Here is a 17,108-nt window from a genome sequence, read left to right as displayed (position 1 = left end):
TCCACGTCAATACCTTTGCCCCCCTTTTCCCTTTCTCTTACCTCAAGCGCGCTATTTTGGGACCTTGACGTCCGCGGCACTGGAGGCGTGCACCTGGTACGATTAGTGATCGTGCTTACGCTTCGGCCTCGGCCAAATGTACATATGATCATTCGACACAGCATCAGATGATCTGATGTAGGGTTCAGGGCGTTTTCGGGCTTTTATTATCCGTTTTTTTTTTTTTCGTTTTCGCCTTGGCGTTCGAGGGTGACTTTCAACTAACACGCAGATATTCATCGATCAGATTTCTATAGCCGCAGGGCTTTCTCGTCATCGCAGAGCGTTACACGACTCCGAATCACTGGCGAAGAGTTACACATCTAGGCGAAACATCACTTCCTCTGTCCGCTTATGCCTCACGGCTCAGTTATGCTTATAACGGTCTGCGCGATTTGTGATTTGTGATTTGAACTTTGCATTTAGCGCTCTGCGTTTACTGGGTTTACTACTGTTCGTGGCTTTCTCACCTAGCCCATCTTTCAGCTTCGCAGGTCCTATTTTCAGACGTCGCATACTCTCGATCGATCGTCTTATCGTTCTGTCATCGTCAAAAACGCGCGTGGCATGCCATCGTCGTCTGTCCATTGGCATCTCTGGAATACAGCACTGGGTTGATCTTTGTTTGTGTCGGAAGACATGTTGGAACCTGTATCGTGTACTGGTGAGGGACGCGATACGATATTGTTGCAAGGCCCCTAGGCATTGGTAACTCTAGGGCTGCGTTTCGATTACAATTGAAAAAAAGGAAGAGAAGGAAACTGTCAATGAAGTGGTGGTCATGTTGTATGTTGAGCAGCGGCCGGTTCAGAAGACAAGAGGGAAGGGAAGGTGTAAACCCCCATGAAAGGAAAAAAATATGGGGAAAAAAAAAGGATGGGGGGCGGGGGAGTTGGGCTGGGGTGGTAGAGAAGGAAAGGAGGAAGAAGGCATCCCCGCCCCCCCAAAAAAAGAAAAGTAAAAGCAAAAAAAATAGTCCAGGGAGCTTTAGATGCCGCTGTGTTTCTGTCAGCGATCAGGCACTACGACAACTAAGCTTACATTACGATCTATGTGGTGTCTAGCGGAATGGCAATCTTTAATCCCTGGGAAAACAAGACCATCTCTGTCAATGGAGGATGCTGGCAAGCATAGTTACAGCCAGGTACTATTAGTAATCATTCGTGGGCGGTACGGAGCATTAAGCTTAACACCTCCTACCCAGTACCCCGCGTACCGGGTGGGTTTTGCGGGAATTGGTCTCACTGAACCCCGTACTCCCATGTGAGTATCTTTGAGCGAATAGCCAACCAACAGGCTTCCACACTGCCAGTGGTCTGCAGCTGCTGCTACTACTGCCCTATCAATGGCGATCTCCGAGAACGATCAGAGACCAAAGGTTTGCTACACTCCTTCCAATATCTTGACACCACCACCAATTGCTTTATTAATGGAAACTTAGCCTAGCAGTCTGCGATCTATTATCGCAGGCTCTACTGCCGGTGCAGTCGAAATTGGTAAAACACTTTCTGATGCCTGTTGACAATACATTTTACTAAATTCACAACAGCAATTACCTATCCAGCTGAATGTAAGGCAAATCCAACTAAGCCATCACTACCGTCATTCAATACCTGACACCTCCAGTTGCGAAAACCCGATCCCAGCTCAACCGCAGGTTACCCGATGCTAAGAAACTGCCATGGCCGCCGTTTGGGAAACAATGGTATGCTGGATGCACGACCTTGATTATAGGAAACTCTCTGAAGGCGGGAATTCGTGAGTTCTATCCCATTCTATCAGAGAGTATTTCGCGTCGCGTAATGGCTCATGCGGGGTCTTCACTTGAGTAAAGGTTTTGTCGCTTTCGACTGGTTGAAATCGACATTGCAGGATGAGAATGGCCATATTTCTGGACCTAGGACTGTTATCGCAGGCTTTGGAGCCGGGTTCACGGAGTCTCTGCTGGCAGTTACTCCATTCGAGAGCATTAAAACGCAATTGTCCGTTAAGTCCAGGCACCGATTATCCTATCCTCCCCCCCCCCCCCCCCCCCCAGGCCAGCTTTCATCTGCCGTAAATCGTACGGACAGTACTGACTCCTGAATTCTATTCAATGCTGCAGAATAGATGATCGCAAATCGCAGAACCCTCGCATGCGTGGGTTTTTGCACGGCAGTAAGATTATCTTTCAAGAACGGGGCGTTCGGGGCTTCTTCCAGGGCTTTGTCCCTACTACTGCGCGACAGGCTGCCAACTCGGCAGTGCGGTTTTCGAGCTACACAATGTTGAAGCAATTAGCCCAGGGTCAGGTCGCTCCAGGCGAGAAGTTGGGAACCGCGAGCACATTTGCTCTTGGGGGCATTGCAGGTCTTATCACTGTGTACATTCATCTCACTCCTCTTGGATACGGTTTGTGGTCAATATGCTGATTTACCTGCGCATAGTTATGTTACGCAGCCTCTTGATACTGTCAAGACAAGGTATGTATCGAGCGCCTGAGACAGCCCCGTTCTCTCATCCTTTACACAAAGAAGGAATTAGCCATGTATTTGCTGACACGGTAGCAGAATGCAATCGCTAGAAGCCAGCAAGAACTACAAGAACAGCTTTGTCTGCGCAGCACGGATATTCAAGGACGAGGGGGTCTTGACCTTCTGGTCTGGAGCTGTCCCACGACTCGCGAGGTTGATAATGAGCGGAGGCATAGTGTTCACCATGTTTGTGCTCAAACGACCCTCCTTGCCAACTGTGTACTAGACTAACCCTCTGACAGGTACGAGAAGACAATGGATGCCTTGGATACATTTGATCCCGAAAGGAGATACATCTGAAGGTCGAAAACTGTAGGCAGTGGATGCCGAACATCATGAAGAGCTTTTTTTTTAACTTGTCGAAATGCATAGTATAAAGTTATTGAATCATATTAGATGGACGTATCTACAGGATACTGGTGAGCAAGTGGATGCTTTCCACTAATGATACTCAGATCCTATCGCTGTTGAGCTGGCAGTCCTCCCTTGTCCTTGACCGATTCTTCAACAGCCATGGCTGCTATCTCGCGGTCGACCAGCCATGTCCGTACGCTATCCATTACGGTTTCTAGACCCACGCCGCCGTCAAGAACACCATCCAGGTTGTGTATGGTGATGCCGCTGCGATGATCTGTGCAGCGATTTTGACCGTAGTTATAAGTTCGGATTTTGTCACCACGTCCCATCCGAGCCACACCCCCCATCGCCCCTCGCCTTAGCTCAACTAATTCCTGTTCCCGGGCTTCCCGTCTTGCTTCAGCCAATCTCGCCCGTAAGACTTGCCATGCCTTCTTTCGATTGGCATGTTGAGACCGTGAGTCTTGCATCGATACAACAATACCCGTTGGTACATGGGTCAACCGAATGGCTGATTCTGTCTTGTTTACATGCTGACCACCCGCGCCACTGGCTCGCATCTTCTCTGTTCGAACCTCTTGAGGATCAACATAATAGTCACTGTTCGGATCCTCGAAATTGAGTGAACTATCCAGGCCGCTTCCAGATTCCGGGAAACTCGGGAGGATCATCACGCTAACTGCGCTGGTATGTGTGCGGCCCTTTGCCTCCGTAGCTGGAACCCTCTGTACTCTGTGTACGCCCGACTCAGTTCTCAAAATGTCATAAGCCCCATCTGCGTCGACTTCCAGTACCGCTTCGCTCAGACGATCCTCGGAGGGGCCGTCTGCGACTTCCTGCTTTAAGATGCTATAACGAAAACCATGACGTGAGCAGAAGGCGATATACATCCTCAATACCTCAAAAGCGAAAAGGCCCGCCTCATCTCCCCCGGCTCCGGGACGTATTTCAAGCAAGCACGGGAGGTCTGCGAAGGGGTGGCGAGGGATAAGGGCCTTTTTCAAATTATCCGTTATAGTAGGCAGTGTAACTTTGCTGCTCTCCAAATCCTCCACCGCTAGCGACCTCAGCTCAGCATCGGTATCGGGGTCATTAAGCAAGGACTGCAACTCTGACATGGACTGCAACCTGTCAACAGGGCCGAATACACATAAGCATTAGGGAACCACGCACATTATTTGCATGATCCCATTCTTTCAGGGTGTTTGCAATTGGTGCAAGTTCACCGACTCGCTTTGCAACTTTCGCATCGAAGGCCTCCGCCAAATGCGCCGACAGGGTAGAATGCTCGTTGGATAAAGAGCGGGCGCGTGCCAACAAGGCTGGCGAAAGGCCGGAATCTGGCGCAGGTCGCGTCAGTCTCCTGTTCGACGGCGGACAGAAAAGGCATGCGGGTGATGCAGACCTGTCTTCAGGCCCCGGCGCTGTAAAGACAGGCGCGAGTTGGAACCAATTCTAATAGCAGACCGCGCAAAACATCGAGAGCACACCCACGGAGCGTTGAACATATTCTACCGAGCAGTAATTGTCGGTCCAAGCTGTTGCCTCGGGTAAGATCAGGATTCGGCGCATACGAATGCGAAAGAGTACTGTGTAAGTACGGGTACTCGGTAACACGGCGATACGTCGATCAAACACTCAGTAATATTACCGTATGTCAGGCTGGCGTAAAGGCCAGACTGGAAGATGTGAATCCAGCCTCCGAGCCTCTCTACTCCGGCCCCCCCTTTGATGAACAACGATAGTGTCCTGGCGGCTGTCGTTGGCATTGATAATATGTAAATTGCTATCCGACCTCTCCAAGGTCCCTCACGCTCCATTTACGTTCATTATCGGCCGCCGTTTTATGCTGGCTACGAGTCCTGGGCTACTATGATCTTCTTATCATAATTGCCCCTCGTCCTCATCTTCAGCCCGATTTCTAGCGCCTCGCCGGCGGCAAAACAAAATGCACCTATCTCTCGGTTTCCTTGCGGTCTTCCTGGCATTTCTGTCGGCTGGTCATGGTCTGCAGTCATCTCATATATCGCCCGACACACCACTGTCATCTTTGATTGCTTCTGCAAAAACACACCTTGCAGGAGGCTCCCCCCGTGAGGCTTTGCTGTATTTCGATGCAGCTGTGACCAGAGATCCAGCAAATTATCTGACGATTTTCCAAAGGGGTGCAGCATATCTGTCCCTGGGCAGGAGCTCGCTGGCTTTGGAAGACTTCGACCGGGTTCTGCATCTGAAGCCGGATTTTGAAAGCGCTCTTCTTCAGCGGGCACGCCTTAGGGCCAACTCTGCTGATTGGGCGGGTGCATTGGACGATCTTGATAAAGCTGGTAAGAAGTCAGCTCCGGAGTATCAAGAACTCCAGGCATCGCGTGACGCTGCGTCGGCCGCGCTTGAAGCGGAAACCCGTGGAGCTTGGGATGTCTGCGTCAGTCAAGCAAATGCGGCTCTATCCAAAGCACCCATGTCTTTAAGCCTCCGGCGGACTCGAGCACATTGTCGCTTTGAGACGGGCGAATTGGAGCAGGGGATCAGCGATCTTCTTCACGTTCTGCAGATATCTCCAAGCTCGTTAGAGCCATATTTGCAGATATCCTCGACCCTTTTTTATGCGTTGGGGGACAGTGATCGAGGTATCTCACAAATTCGCAAATGTCTACACTCCGATCCCGACTCAAAACCATGCAACCGCCTCTATCGAAGGGAGAAACAACTTGTAAAACAGTTACAGAAATTGAAAGACGTTATGGACTCACGGAAGTACAACAATGCTATCAATATGCTGGTAGGCGCTGGTGGCGAAAGCGGCCTCCTTGATGATGTGCAGAGAGATGTCGAGCAGGCAAAAGAAGCTGGTCACATTCATCCAGCTGCCCCCAGCAGCCTTTATACTTCACTGATCGAGCAGACCTGCGAAGCTTTCCGTGAGGTTTGTTGCCACTTATCTTCCGCTGGTCATTCTAGAATGCAACATATGTCTAATTATACTTGAACAGGCACAAATGACCAAACGGGCTTCTTCTTATTGCTCCCAAGCTTTAGATTTGGATCCGCATTCCCTCGCAGGGCTTCTCTTCAAGAGTCAAATTGCTATTGACGAAGACCGATTTGATGATGCTATAATTCTGCTCAACCAAGCCAAAGAACACCATTCCAGTTCTAAGGAAGTTCAGGCACTTCTGCAAAAGGCCCATGTTCTACAGAAACGCTCCAAGCAGAAAGACTACTATAAAGTCCTGGGTGTCAGCCGTGATGCGGACGATAAGACGATTAAGCGTGCTTACCGACAGCTTACGAAACAGCATCACCCTGATAAGGCTATTTCCCAGGGTGTCACCAAGGAGGAGGCTGAAAAGAAGATGGCCTCTATCAATGAAGCTTACGAGGTACTGTCAGACGCTGAACTGCGCACTCGGTACGACAGCGGTGATGACCCCAACGATCCCGAGTCACAAAGGGGCAGGCCGTTCCAAGGAAGCCCTTTTGGGCAGGGTGGTGGTCAGCAATTCTTCTTCCAGCAAGGCGGCCCACAGTTCAAGTTCTCGGGGCAGGGGTTCAACTTCCCCGGTGGTTTCCCTTTCCGCTGAAGCCAAACTAGGACTTCAGATTGTTGAATGCATTCTGGACTTGGTTCTTTCGTGATCTCTTGTTCTAGCTTTCTCTCCCATATTTCTCTGGCAGAACAGCACGCACTTTGTATCATAGATATCCCCCGGCCTACCAAGACAGATGTTCTCATTGAATATTGATATTCACATACCGTCGCGAGATCTCAGGATTAGGTACATGGGGTCAAAGGAATCGATTGGTGCGAGCAGAATTTTGTGCTATTTTTACATTTGTTGTCTCCGATGCAGCAAAGGGGGGAAGTAAACAGACATGTTTCTCATGTTCCCGGGCGGTCGGTCAGGGGAACGTAGCTGACCTGGAACACTTTTTCTTTGTGGATTGACCCATCCTCCCTCTTATCAACTACCCAGATATATTGACCCCCACCCAATTCAAGGCTACCTTCAGCACGCCCATCGTATTCCGCATCAACAGGAATGAACATCCGTCCGGGAGCGCGAAGCTGCTCAACGAGTGTAGGATGAAGTTTTTCTGCGGCCGCGCCAACATGAATGGCGTCATATGGTGCGCCTTCTTTCCAACCCAGGCGACCATCCGCGGTGACAAATTTCACACTTCCAGACTCAAGGAAACTGCGCCCCTGCTTTGATTTACGCATGTTGTCGCATGCCAGGTCTACCAGCTCCGGGATGTGGTCTACTCCTATGACCTGACCAGTGGTTCCGTTCGCGGAGGAAGCACCCATCACGAGGTTGGCGAGAACATGGGTCAAATAGCCCGATCCAGATCCGATGTCCAACACACGCGATCCGGGTAGGAGGAAATCGATGAGATATTCACATGCATGGCCATGCATGTGGGGAGCAGAGATGGTTGCTCCATGGCCAATGGGCTGCGGTGAATCCGAATATGGCCTCGAGGGCGCGTAGTGGGCGCGGTCAACCTTGTGTCTCGGTCAGAAAACCGATCCAGGCAATAACAAAGGGTGTGTCAGATTATGCCCTATCCATCTGCCCATCCAGTGAGGGGTGCGTGACTCTTAGGGTAGAGGTGAGGGAAGTCAGCTCTTTCTTGGAGTTGATGGGTGAAACGTCTCTTCGCTAGGGGGAAAGATCAGGCCAGGATGCATGCAGTCCCAATGTGTCTGGGGGATGAAAAGATAGTAGATGCTCACGCCTAACATGGCCTTCTTCACTCTCTCATCTTTTATCAGGCCCGTTCTGGACAGGTTCTCGATCAGCTCGCTATTCGTGGAGCCGGAACAGTACCACGCCATTGATATGGACTTTCGCAGGAACTTTGTGGATGATAAGGCTGCACCTATGTGTAACTGCTTGAACATATGACACACAGATGGTTTCCTAATCCAGAAATCAATGTAGCAGGCAAGGGATGTCCGAACTCTCGGACTTATGCTTGTCAAAGCGATGAGAATACTTGTGCCAGCTATAGGTACGGCAAAATCTCTTGTCTGGATAGCCAAAGTAGGTATGACGACATGGTAACGTTGGTCCACCGACGGTCACGTGTACGCCCACGGTTTGTACACACCCAGTTTGCTGGTGGGTTTGGGCACTCTGAACAGATGTAGGCTCTGGATATCGGCAGAGTAATGTGCCTGTTAGGGGTGGCCTGCCTGTGAGTTGACCATCAGCAGGCTGGACTTAATGCGCGCTATCATGAACGTGGATATACATGTGGATATATATAGTATACATATATATGAGTATGCTGGCATGCGTGTTTAACATACTAGTAGTTGATAAACAGCACACATCACTTCACTGTACTTTCCTGCAAAAGCAATCGGATGTGCCCTGGGAACCAGGACCCTCCAGTCATCTCAAGGTCCATAGATCAATCGCCTAGACTTGAGACACAGCTACCGACAAAGGATACAGTTAGTTAACTAGTTAGTTAACTACCAGGTAGGGGCTTAAGTAAGCTGCGCCCGGATGATCCACCCTTTAATTCTTCGTACGGAGTAATGCTGGCGACAACTGGGTCTGCCAGCTCTTGTACTAAGGTTTCATCACTGAAAATTCACAGCTCGCCTAGCCTACCAGTACCTGCGGTGAGGATGCCTTGTCATCACCTGTTGACAGTGAGTCAGTGACCACTACTCAGTCATCATACAACCAGACATAACATAATGGCTTTGGTGCCAAACTCTTGCCTCTTCCCACAATGGAATTTCCAACAGCAGACCCGGACACCCAAATAGAAGTAAACTTGATGATACTGGACTATCTTCTATGCATCACCATTGACCTAGTCCTGTGCCATGGGGCAGCCAAGAGTGAGGGACAGCAGTCTCATAACTGGGACCTCAGCTGGAACCTTAATACCATCGACAGTATGGAAACCCACCACGCATCTGACAGTGAGTGAAGGATATTGACGCTTCATCCACAGCTATCAGGGCTGTACTCCTACACCCGGATCTTTTCTCCCAGGATATACACATCAAGATCCATGTTCTAGAATTTGCGCAGTTGTTCTGTGATGGCCATGTGCTTCTGGAACAAAGTGGAGCGCCGGCTGTCGAACTGTCGCAAGGGAATTATCGCTCAAGCGAAGGAGCAGAGTCCATTGGGACGGACACCCGAAGACGCCTATCACCCCTGCATCGCCCCCACCAGGATAAAGAATCCCACATTACCAATTGCTGGACGGCAGCATCGAACAGATCCTACAACTTGCTGGACAAATTCGTCAGACTTTGCCTTGTTTCGAACAATAAATTGCCGGAGGGACACACTGATATCGCTACGGAATTAATCAAGCAAGCTGCGTTAAACGAGTATTGCACGATGGGTACCCAGCCGCGGGACGGGTACAGCGAATGTGCACACCGTGTCATTGGACGCTTGCGCGAAACTTTAGAACATGGGTCGAACCAACTGAGTACCGAATACCTCAGCTATGTTCGGTTACCCATCGATCTTCCACCCGATGTGTGGAAGATGCCTCGCGACAATGGCATTTCCCGTGCAGTACATTGTTTCCTCACTGATTTGATGAAGATGCTAGACCCACCGATACTCATACAGCTAGAAAGAGGAAAACTTGGTGGACTCAGCCGCGAAGAGACCCAAAAATTGAGAGACAAGGTGGGACTTTGACGACAAAAAATGGCCCGGCATGTGTCTACATGACAATCCAAACCTGGAGATGAATATTGCACAGTGGCTAAAGCGTGAGGAATGCAGTGGGCAACAATTGAAATTTGTGATATCAACTGCTAGCTCCATACAGAATGGTTAGTCTACAAGTTGTTTCGAAACAAGGCGTGAAATGGGGCGCAAACACTCCACTACCGAAGATCTAATTCGGTAAAGGATATTTAGCCCAGCAACATGCGACGAGGGTCTTCGATGTATTCCTTGACCTGCATTAGTCAAGATTAGCATCTAGTCCATAGCAAACATTTTAAGGTGGATGAATGACCTTGACCAGGAAAGTTACAGCCTCGCGGCCGTCCAAGAGACGGTGATCATAGGTCAGGGCGAGATACATCATCTGCTCACAAAATTAGCGGCTAGTACTGTATTCATTTCCAGAAAAGTGGTAACATACGGGGCGAATCTCAACTTTACCGTTCACAGCCACCGGCTTGTCCTTGATTGCGTGGAGCCCAAGAACAGCTTGATAAAGTTAGACATATATCCGATTGACCTGCAAAGATCTAGACCTACCTGTCTGTGGGAGGTTGATAATCGGGGTGCCCATCAGAGATCCGAAGACTCCGCCCTAAAAGAAGTGTCAATATCCAAGCAGAGCTCTTATTGGTAGGCAACGGTGTACTCACATTGCTAATGGTGAAGGAGCCTCCAGCCATATCCTCAATAGTCAACTTGTTGTCACGAGCCTGGCAACCAAAACTATTAGCAAGGTATAATGTAGGCCTGCTCTGATTTCCCAACCTTCTTCCCAAGGTCCGCAATGGCCTTCTCAATGCCGACAAGGTCCATGGTTTCCGCGTTGCGGACCACTGGTGTCACGAGACCTTTCTCGGTAGCAACGGCCACGCTAATGTCCACGTAATCGCGGTAAACAATGGTGTCTCCGCCATTGGGGCCCTCGATAGAGGCATTGACTGCAGGAACGTCTTTCATAGCCAGAACACAAGCACGAGAGAAGGCGCTCATGAATCCAAGCTTCACTCCGGTCTTCTTCAAAACATCCTCCTTGTATAACTTCCGAAATTCCATCAGAGAGGACATGTCGACTTCATTGAACGTAGTAAGCGAAGCTGCTGTGTTCTGGGACTGCTTCAAACGTTCCGCAATTCTCAATCTCATCCGGTTCATTTTCACCTATAGGACAACGGATTTTATCATGTTAGCAGGAAGACAGAACAAACGAGAGACATGGGCGTTGATTCGGTACATACCCTCCGCTCTTCGCGACCACCAACGCTGGGTTTCACATCCTCAGGGGCCTGCGACTTGGTAGCCGTTGGCTCTGCTTTCTTCGAGGGACTGGGCTCGGGTGTTCTAGCCTTCTCAGACGAAGCTTTGGATGCTTCCGGTACTTTAGGTTGTTCGGGTTCTGAAGCTGTGGGCTTATCAGCAGCGGCTGGCGCTGCTGGCTTTTCGGCTGCCTCTTCTTTCTTGGTTTCAGGGGCACCTCCAAGCTCCAGCTTAATGAGGTCTTGCCCAACCGTAACCGTGTCCTCTTCGCTCACGAGGAGCTCTTTGATTGTGCCGGACTCTGGAGCATTGACGGACACATCAATCTGTGAGGAGTGAGCCACTGCTTGTGAAGTCCTGAAGGGCGTGCGCAGGGTGCCTAAGTGGTTGTCACTTCCGCTCGTCGCTTACCTTGTCGGTTTCGATGGTCGCAATCTCCTCATCCCGCTCGACATAGTCGCCAACCTCTTGAGATAGTGTTAGTGTATTGAAGTGGATCGAGCGCCTGTATCTTACGCTTAGAAAATTGCTTCAATGTCCCCTCGGTAATCGATTCCGCCATCTGCGGAACCTTAACAATAGTGTCCGCTATCGAAAGACAACAGCTTTTATTAGAGCGACGTCTGGCAAAGAAGGAGGAGGACCGTGATACCGTAAGTTCTGATTTGAGATCGCCCGAATGGAGCGATGTTGAAGCGAGAGACGTTAGAACTATGAGGGGGATCAGTAATCCATTGTCATAAAACTCAAGATTGATGGTCACTAACCCGAGAACCGCGACTTGCTGGAGTCTTGAAGTTGGTCTGAGAGAGCCCTTAGCGCAATTCTGGAGCGCGACGGACGTGAAGTTCCTGCAACAGCTGATATAGAGGCTGCGGGGGGTGCTGGCGTGTCGAGGGAGAGCCCTCAGATGTTGCTCGGAAAGACGGTGAAACGGTAATCGAGAAGCCATGATGACTTGATTAGATGGATCAGTTTGTAGACCTGAGATAAAGCTTATAGAATAGTGGCTTTGTTATGTGGGAGAACAGGTAAACCCGTTAAGAGTGGATAGGTTGTTTGCCGGGTTCCAGTCCTATGGGTATTTCCTGTCGGGATTGCAGAGTGACGAAACTTATGTCAGTCTCAAGCCCGGGCCGAGACAACCGGAATTTCCCTCAGCGGCGCCTGCATTCCCTGCGCCCGGCAAATGAACGGAGTATTATTATTACGCTTGTTCGGGAAACGGAGTACGCCAACTTGGTACTTTCTTCGACCCGCCGAGGATCATTAACGGCTAAGCAGCTGAACGAGCTGGCATTCGTTCAGAGCTCCAAAGATCGCGCCCGACAATTTCTTGTGCACCACCCTATTTAGCCACCCCCTCCCCCCCAATAAGAAACAAAGGGAAAGGACAGTTCTCCTGAAAGAATTGCTGCAGAGCCACAATGCCTCTCAACGCTGGCGCGTAAGTTGATCGAAGGAAGAGCGGAGAGAATATATGCTGACCTTGTTGTACAGTTCCCTATACCGACGGTCTTTGAAACTTGCCCTTGATTGGGCCGTCCACCGACAGATCTGGAGAGGACAGGCAGTGTATATTCGCTCACTCTTTGAGGCCAATAAGGACGTTCGTGACCCTCGTCAGCAAAAGGTAAGCGTTAGTTCCGTATGCTCTGCATTCTGCGTTTAGCAAACTGATAGTGGATCTCGCAGGTATTGCTTCAAGAGACAGAGAAATTACTGGAGACCTGGAAACATCCCGATCCTTATCGCGCGCCTACCGCTCCAGGTGGTGAGTGTGACAAGAGCCCTCCAACTTACGCAGGTCATAATTGTCTGATATCTTTGAAGGCAGCAAATACGAGAGGAACCTTCCCGCTCCCCAATTGCCCCGTAAGTGAACATAACCATGCTGAAAGAGGTCAATCTATTGACTCTAAGAAATCTTTCAGTTGCTTCGGAAAGCGCCGCGCACCACTGAATATCGCCATATTAACTGCCTTACGCAGACCATCCTGTCCGATAGTTCTATACATGGAATAAAACTGACTGGTCTACTACTACCCCCTGCTTGGGAAGCCCATACGAGCCCCAACATTGGAAAAACCAATCCGGAAGACATCATTGGCCATTCTGGGCCGAAGACATGCTGCCCACACTCTAATCGGAAGGAAACTTGAATCCATGAAAATGCTGTCGGTATCATTCCATGTCCGTAGACATAATGTACAACCATAAACTATAAAAGAAAACGCAGAGCCATAAACGTTCCGACCAGAACCCCGTTATCACATCAATAAGAGAACCAAACCGCGCCGAATCAGAGAACCCAAATTAAAAAGAAATTGTTTACAGCTCCTGGCTTCCCGGTCCCTTTCCACTCTTAGGGGTCTTCTTGGGCAGAAGGTCTGTGCGGCATTAGTATCGTATTGATCGATGCATATCGAGATCGCAACTCACTTTGGTGAATGTTGGGAAGAACACCACCTTGGGCAATGGTGACGTGACCCAAGAGCTTGTTCAGCTCCTCATCGTTGCGAATGGCGAGCTGAAGGTGACGAGGGATGATACGAGTCTTCTTGTTGTCGCGAGCGGCGTTTCCAGCCAACTCGAGAATCTCAGCAGCGAGATATTCAAGAACGGCAGCAAGGTAAACGGGGGCACCTTGCAGGGACATTAGTCTTGATTTCGGAAGACGAGAGTATTGATAGGCTCACCAGCACCGACACGCTGAGCATAGTTACCCTTGCGGAGGAGACGGTGGACACGTCCAACGGGAAAGGCGAGACCGGCCTTAGACGAGCGGCTGTAATTCTTCGTTAGTTTTATTTTGATCCTCCCGAATCGTGCAAGGTGACATACGACTGGGCGTTCTTGCTGCCGCTGGCCTTGCCTCCAGATTTGCCTCCGGTCATTTTGTCGGATAGAGTGAGATTATGAGAAGGTAGTTATGCTATTAGTGACGCGAAGGCGATAAAATGACGATGGTGATGAGCAGGATACGGTGTTAAAGGGTTGTCAGCCAACGCGAGGGAGCGGAGGACATATATAACAACGCGATCGGGGTGACGTTGGACTACCCGGGAGCCTTTCAGATCACCCTCTCGCTTAGCGGGGCCAGCCAATCACAAAAGAGATCATTCTCCGGCGCACCCATAGCTTGGCAAAGAAACATTTGGTATGATTCCGCGCGTGGCCGTTCTATAAGTGGTAAGGTGCGGTAATTAATTAGTCTTGTTTCAATACAGTCATGCTAGCGTGATCTTAGTCAACTTTCCGCTGTGACTGACGCGTTTTCCCTCATCTAATCATACAGATCATACATATCTGTGACCGTATCGAAATTCTGCTTCTTTCACGGACTCAGGATCAACTGGGTATTTGCGAGCTAGTATAAGTAGCGCGCCTCCCCTCGTCACCGCGTCTCCATCATTCTTGTTCTCCTACTCATTCTATCCTCCACTCACATCAACACAACGAGATATTCACGTGCATCATCAACCTTCTTCATTTCTCATCACTAATTTCGACCTTTCAACAACATGCCTCCCAAAGCTGCTGAGAAGAAGCCCAGCACCGGTGGCAAGGCCCCGGCTGGCGGCAAGGCCCCCGCTGAGAAGAAGGAAGCCGGCAAGAAGACTGCCGCCGCCGCCTCTGGCGATAAGAAGAAGCGTGGAAAGACCAGAAAGGAGACCTACTCGTCCTACATCTACAAGGGTAAGTCATTAGTCGGGAATAATTATGATCAAATAGTTGACCGCGTTTTTAGTCCTGAAGCAGGTTCACCCTGATACTGGTATCTCGACCCGTGCGATGTCTATCCTGAACTCTTTCGTCAATGGTATGTTGCAACCAGAAGATGCTTGTATGAGCTGTCTAACTCGAAGGTTTTAGATATCTTCGAGCGTGTTGCGACCGAGGCCTCGAAACTTGCCGCTTACAACAAGAAGTCCACTATCTCTTCACGGGAGATCCAGACCTCGTAAGTCAAGACTACCATAGTGGGAGAGGCGCAGTTGGCTAACAGCTCCAGTGTGAGGCTTATCCTTCCCGGTGAACTGGCAAAGCACGCAGTGTCGGAAGGCACCAAGGCCGTCACGAAGTACTCGTCGTCTGCCAAATAAGCATTTTCGTTTTTATTCTCTTTTCTTTCTGCAGGATTGTTCTTTTGCTACCTCGTCATCAGTTAAGGTTTTGAGGTGGTGGGTTACAGGGTGTTCGCGGGATTTCTAATGTGTCATGGGATGGCTTTATTTCTTTTTTCCCCTTGGGCCAAATGTTTTTATGGTTTTCGTGACGTGAATGCGGTGTAACATAACTCGGATCTGGGGTTGGTTGCGCGGATTTGCCTTCCCTAGCAGAATTCGAATATCAGATTGCTTAGTTGCATGTTCATGAGATGAAAAGTGAGTTTGGTAAATGATGCTTTGGCACTAGTGGAAGTGGTGCTACATATGAACCACTTTATTGCACAATCCCCGATTCCCAAATACTATTCAATATCATCCAATGCTTCCACTTGATCGAGGGCTTCCGCTTCCTGACCGTGATCAGGATTCATTTCATTGAGCACATGGATTATCGGTCTTCCTTCAACTGCTCGTACGCGGTTGGTCCAATCGTACCAATCTTCTTGGTTGCGGATAAGGAAGCCTATAAGCATGCTCGGATCCATGTCTTTTAGGTGAATTCTTCTTAGTCGCCGGGTATGATAAGTATCCACTTCCTCTGCCGAGTACGATCCACCTTCCTCCCGGACTGGAAGCGCTGGACGAGTATAATGTGGATCTAGGTAAAATAGATGCGACCCCTGGGCGCCAACAAAATAGTGAGACGCCGACGGGCGTCCTCTGTTAATGACGTCAGCTTTGGTATGGTAGAAATGCGGCTAGTGTGTGGAAGTATACCCTGCGATCCCGACCGATTGGGGAAATTGAAGGGCAGCCTTTAGGCCGTCCCAGTATACAGGCGTAATGTGGTCGATGCCAAGCCTCGTCCCTAGAAGTACCAGGGTGGGCTGAAACGCACCAAAGTTGTTGCACGCGACACTCATGAATTTATCCTGGTAGACTTCTGAGGTGTCGTTCGTAACGTATACTTTGAGCACTGGGTGTTCACATTGGGATGAGAGCGCTCTGTTTTATTTTTCAGTCCATCATTCATTGTTTTCAGTGGAGCACACCACATACTCTATACATTTAGCAGTCGCAGAAGGCCCAAACCATTCACCTGGGTATTTACCGCAAGACTCTGCCCCATGTTTTACAAAACGGTGTACTGAGAAAGGGGCACTTGGCACGTCAGCGAAAAGCGACAGCAATTGCGCTTCTTCTTTGGAACTCTCCCCGCGTCGCCAACCTTGCGGTGTGTTAGCATATTGTCCAAGTAACACGTGCGGAAAACAATACCCCGCCCTAAAAGCAACATAGACATTGCATTTGCCAACAGGCTCTGACCGGATCGTATCATACAACCCCAGCCAGTATCAGACGTGAAACCTTGCGTATCTACTAGGTGGCTTCTCAGGCGTACCCCCAGTGTCATTGATGCATTCATGTCGCCGCCCTCGAGCTTCGGTATCGGGGGGAAGTTTGATCGATAGGTCATCCAGATTTTAGACTCGAAGTCTGAGAGGAATGACTCTGGCCAGGTATGGTCTGTTCTTTTCTGGTACCTTGCCGTCTCTGGTGCGTTCTGCCAGGAGTCGCTGTTGTCTGCTGAGACCGTATTAGTTATAGTTCGGATCAAGTGAATCTCGTCAGATGTACCATTATGATCCTGCAGAGCCTTACGTGTCTTCCTCTCGGAGGGTGTATCCTGATGATCAGGAGGGTACTCTATTCCCAGACACCAAATAGATGCATTTGGATCTTCGTCATTCTTGGGTTCTGGATCCCAGAGGTACTGTACGATGCGTTTGCTGCATCGTCCTATATCCACACTGTTCATGGCTGCGTTCGTCCTGGTATATAGGTGGTGCCACCCCAGGTCGCACAGGTGTGGTATCCTAGCAGTGGTGGAGTGGAGCAGAGTGGTGGGTGTGGCGGTACGTCACTCTCTGATGGATAGTATTATATATTATCCTCGGCCCGTTCGATTATACGGAAATCGAAGTCATAAATCCAGCGAAAGAGACCGTAGTGGAACCGTGGAGGTATGAAGAAAGGCAAGATAGACTGTCAACAAGAGACAATATCAAAGGTGTAGTGACTAAATGGGTTGAAAAACTGAAGAA

The 17,108-nt window shown here is 49.7% G+C and overlaps 10 protein-coding genes across 10 annotated transcripts; 5 read left to right on the top strand and 5 right to left on the bottom strand.

Annotated features, from left to right (window-relative positions):
* Positions 1-1,276: 1,276 nt before the first annotated feature.
* Positions 1,277-2,974, top strand: BO80DRAFT_420595 (putative mitochondrial tricarboxylate transporter (Ctp)). Its single transcript, XM_025718402.1, has 9 exons — positions 1,277-1,417; positions 1,481-1,535; positions 1,589-1,609; positions 1,666-1,797; positions 1,874-2,021; positions 2,144-2,401; positions 2,466-2,501; positions 2,589-2,738; positions 2,795-2,974. Exons 1-9 carry the CDS (start codon positions 1,385-1,387, stop codon positions 2,850-2,852), a joined length of 891 nt encoding a protein of 296 aa, XP_025580634.1. The 5' UTR covers positions 1,277-1,384; the 3' UTR covers positions 2,853-2,974.
* A 36-nt stretch (positions 2,975-3,010) lies between these two features.
* BO80DRAFT_396030 (putative mitochondrial translation release factor (RF-1)) lies at positions 3,011-4,678 on the bottom strand (the record flags this gene model as incomplete). The annotated part of the gene is made up of 3 exons (XM_025717334.1): positions 3,011-4,030; positions 4,083-4,249; positions 4,561-4,678. The coding sequence occupies 3 exons, from the start codon at positions 4,676-4,678 to the stop codon at positions 3,011-3,013; spliced, it is 1,305 nt and encodes a 434-aa protein (XP_025580633.1).
* A 179-nt stretch (positions 4,679-4,857) lies between these two features.
* Positions 4,858-6,493, top strand: BO80DRAFT_343353 (DnaJ and TPR domain protein; the record flags this gene model as incomplete). The annotated part of the gene is made up of 2 exons (XM_025715231.1): positions 4,858-5,835; positions 5,903-6,493. The coding sequence occupies 2 exons, from the start codon at positions 4,858-4,860 to the stop codon at positions 6,491-6,493; spliced, it is 1,569 nt and encodes a 522-aa protein (XP_025580632.1).
* A 299-nt stretch (positions 6,494-6,792) lies between these two features.
* On the bottom strand, positions 6,793-7,752 carry BO80DRAFT_440182 (protein-L-isoaspartate O-methyltransferase; the record flags this gene model as incomplete). Its single annotated transcript, XM_025721110.1, has 2 exons — positions 6,793-7,419; positions 7,651-7,752. The coding sequence occupies 2 exons, from the start codon at positions 7,750-7,752 to the stop codon at positions 6,793-6,795; spliced, it is 729 nt and encodes a 242-aa protein (XP_025580631.1).
* Positions 7,753-8,470: 718 nt separating this feature from the next.
* BO80DRAFT_7789 (uncharacterized protein) lies at positions 8,471-9,759 on the top strand. The gene is made up of 2 exons (XM_025724777.1): positions 8,471-8,832; positions 8,892-9,759. The coding sequence occupies exons 1-2, from the start codon at positions 8,664-8,666 to the stop codon at positions 9,599-9,601; spliced, it is 879 nt and encodes a 292-aa protein (XP_025580630.1). The 5' UTR covers positions 8,471-8,663; the 3' UTR covers positions 9,602-9,759.
* Positions 9,760-9,822: 63 nt separating this feature from the next.
* BO80DRAFT_343879 (putative dihydrolipoamide succinyltransferase) lies at positions 9,823-11,843 on the bottom strand (the record flags this gene model as incomplete). The annotated part of the gene is made up of 11 exons (XM_025715250.1): positions 9,823-9,867; positions 9,927-9,998; positions 10,056-10,123; positions 10,175-10,229; positions 10,288-10,347; positions 10,403-10,795; positions 10,873-11,217; positions 11,303-11,358; positions 11,408-11,479; positions 11,544-11,602; positions 11,659-11,843. 11 exons carry the CDS (start codon positions 11,841-11,843, stop codon positions 9,823-9,825), a joined length of 1,410 nt encoding a protein of 469 aa, XP_025580629.1.
* A 307-nt stretch (positions 11,844-12,150) lies between these two features.
* Positions 12,151-13,113, top strand: BO80DRAFT_498419 (NADH dehydrogenase [ubiquinone] 1 beta subcomplex subunit 9). The gene is made up of 5 exons (XM_025724132.1): positions 12,151-12,338; positions 12,392-12,524; positions 12,587-12,665; positions 12,725-12,766; positions 12,826-13,113. Exons 1-5 carry the CDS (start codon positions 12,319-12,321, stop codon positions 12,852-12,854), a joined length of 303 nt encoding a protein of 100 aa, XP_025580628.1. The 5' UTR covers positions 12,151-12,318; the 3' UTR covers positions 12,855-13,113.
* Positions 12,895-13,875, bottom strand: BO80DRAFT_420587 (histone H2A). The gene is made up of 4 exons (XM_025718401.1): positions 13,736-13,875; positions 13,591-13,679; positions 13,334-13,537; positions 12,895-13,281 (listed from the first exon to the last, which is right to left on the bottom strand). Exons 1-4 carry the CDS (start codon positions 13,786-13,788, stop codon positions 13,223-13,225), a joined length of 405 nt encoding a protein of 134 aa, XP_025580627.1. The 5' UTR covers positions 13,789-13,875; the 3' UTR covers positions 12,895-13,222.
* A 534-nt stretch (positions 13,876-14,409) lies between these two features.
* BO80DRAFT_420586 (histone H2B family protein) lies at positions 14,410-15,382 on the top strand. Its single transcript, XM_025718400.1, has 4 exons — positions 14,410-14,590; positions 14,643-14,714; positions 14,768-14,855; positions 14,907-15,382. The coding sequence occupies exons 1-4, from the start codon at positions 14,416-14,418 to the stop codon at positions 14,995-14,997; spliced, it is 426 nt and encodes a 141-aa protein (XP_025580626.1). The 5' UTR covers positions 14,410-14,415; the 3' UTR covers positions 14,998-15,382.
* On the bottom strand, positions 14,983-17,060 carry BO80DRAFT_7701 (cysteine protease ATG4). Its single transcript, XM_025724775.1, has 5 exons — positions 16,642-17,060; positions 16,282-16,590; positions 16,063-16,231; positions 15,781-16,008; positions 14,983-15,723 (listed from the first exon to the last, which is right to left on the bottom strand). The coding sequence occupies exons 1-5, from the start codon at positions 16,820-16,822 to the stop codon at positions 15,366-15,368; spliced, it is 1,245 nt and encodes a 414-aa protein (XP_025580625.1). The 5' UTR covers positions 16,823-17,060; the 3' UTR covers positions 14,983-15,365.
* Positions 17,061-17,108: the final 48 nt, after the last annotated feature.

The sequence above is a fragment of the Aspergillus ibericus genome (genome assembly GCF_003184845.1).
Source record: "Aspergillus ibericus CBS 121593 unplaced genomic scaffold BO80scaffold_1, whole genome shotgun sequence".
Lineage (NCBI taxonomy): Eukaryota > Fungi > Ascomycota > Eurotiomycetes > Eurotiales > Aspergillaceae > Aspergillus > Aspergillus ibericus.
This window is presented reverse-complemented; position numbering and strand designations above follow the sequence as displayed.

Coding starts and splice junctions, on each gene's coding strand:
- BO80DRAFT_420595 (XM_025718402.1), top strand. CDS start 1,385: ATGGCGATCTCCGAGAACGATCAGAGACCAAAG. Junction 1,418..1,480: donor AGAACGATCAGAGACCAAAG/GTTTGCTACACT, acceptor ATGGAAACTTAG/CCTAGCAGTCTGCGATCTAT. Junction 2,402..2,465: donor ATTGCAGGTCTTATCACTGT/GTACATTCATCT, acceptor ACCTGCGCATAG/TTATGTTACGCAGCCTCTTG.
- BO80DRAFT_7789 (XM_025724777.1), top strand. CDS start 8,664: ATGGAATTTCCAACAGCAGACCCGGACACCCAAATAGAAGTAAACTTG. Junction 8,833..8,891: donor GAACCTTAATACCATCGACA/GTATGGAAACCC, acceptor CTTCATCCACAG/CTATCAGGGCTGTACTCCTA.
- BO80DRAFT_498419 (XM_025724132.1), top strand. CDS start 12,319: ATGCCTCTCAACGCTGGCGC. Junction 12,666..12,724: donor CGCGCCTACCGCTCCAGGTG/GTGAGTGTGACA, acceptor ATATCTTTGAAG/GCAGCAAATACGAGAGGAAC. Junction 12,767..12,825: donor TCCCGCTCCCCAATTGCCCC/GTAAGTGAACAT, acceptor GAAATCTTTCAG/TTGCTTCGGAAAGCGCCGCG.
- BO80DRAFT_420587 (XM_025718401.1), bottom strand. CDS start 13,788: ATGACCGGAGGCAAATCTGGAGGCAAGGCCAGCGGCAGCAAGAACGCC. Junction 13,538..13,590: donor TGCTCAGCGTGTCGGTGCTG/GTGAGCCTATCA, acceptor TGTCCCTGCAAG/GTGCCCCCGTTTACCTTGCT. Junction 13,282..13,333: donor TCTTCCCAACATTCACCAAA/GTGAGTTGCGAT, acceptor AATGCCGCACAG/ACCTTCTGCCCAAGAAGACC.
- BO80DRAFT_420586 (XM_025718400.1), top strand. CDS start 14,416: ATGCCTCCCAAAGCTGCTGAGAAGAAGCCCAGCACCGGTGGCAAGGCC. Junction 14,591..14,642: donor CTCGTCCTACATCTACAAGG/GTAAGTCATTAG, acceptor CCGCGTTTTTAG/TCCTGAAGCAGGTTCACCCT. Junction 14,856..14,906: donor TCACGGGAGATCCAGACCTC/GTAAGTCAAGAC, acceptor TAACAGCTCCAG/TGTGAGGCTTATCCTTCCCG.
- BO80DRAFT_7701 (XM_025724775.1), bottom strand. CDS start 16,822: ATGAACAGTGTGGATATAGGACGATGCAGCAAACGCATCGTACAGTAC. Junction 16,591..16,641: donor GGCTCTGCAGGATCATAATG/GTACATCTGACG, acceptor ATACGGTCTCAG/CAGACAACAGCGACTCCTGG. Junction 16,009..16,062: donor GCGACTGCTAAATGTATAGA/GTATGTGGTGTG, acceptor AAAATAAAACAG/AGCGCTCTCATCCCAATGTG.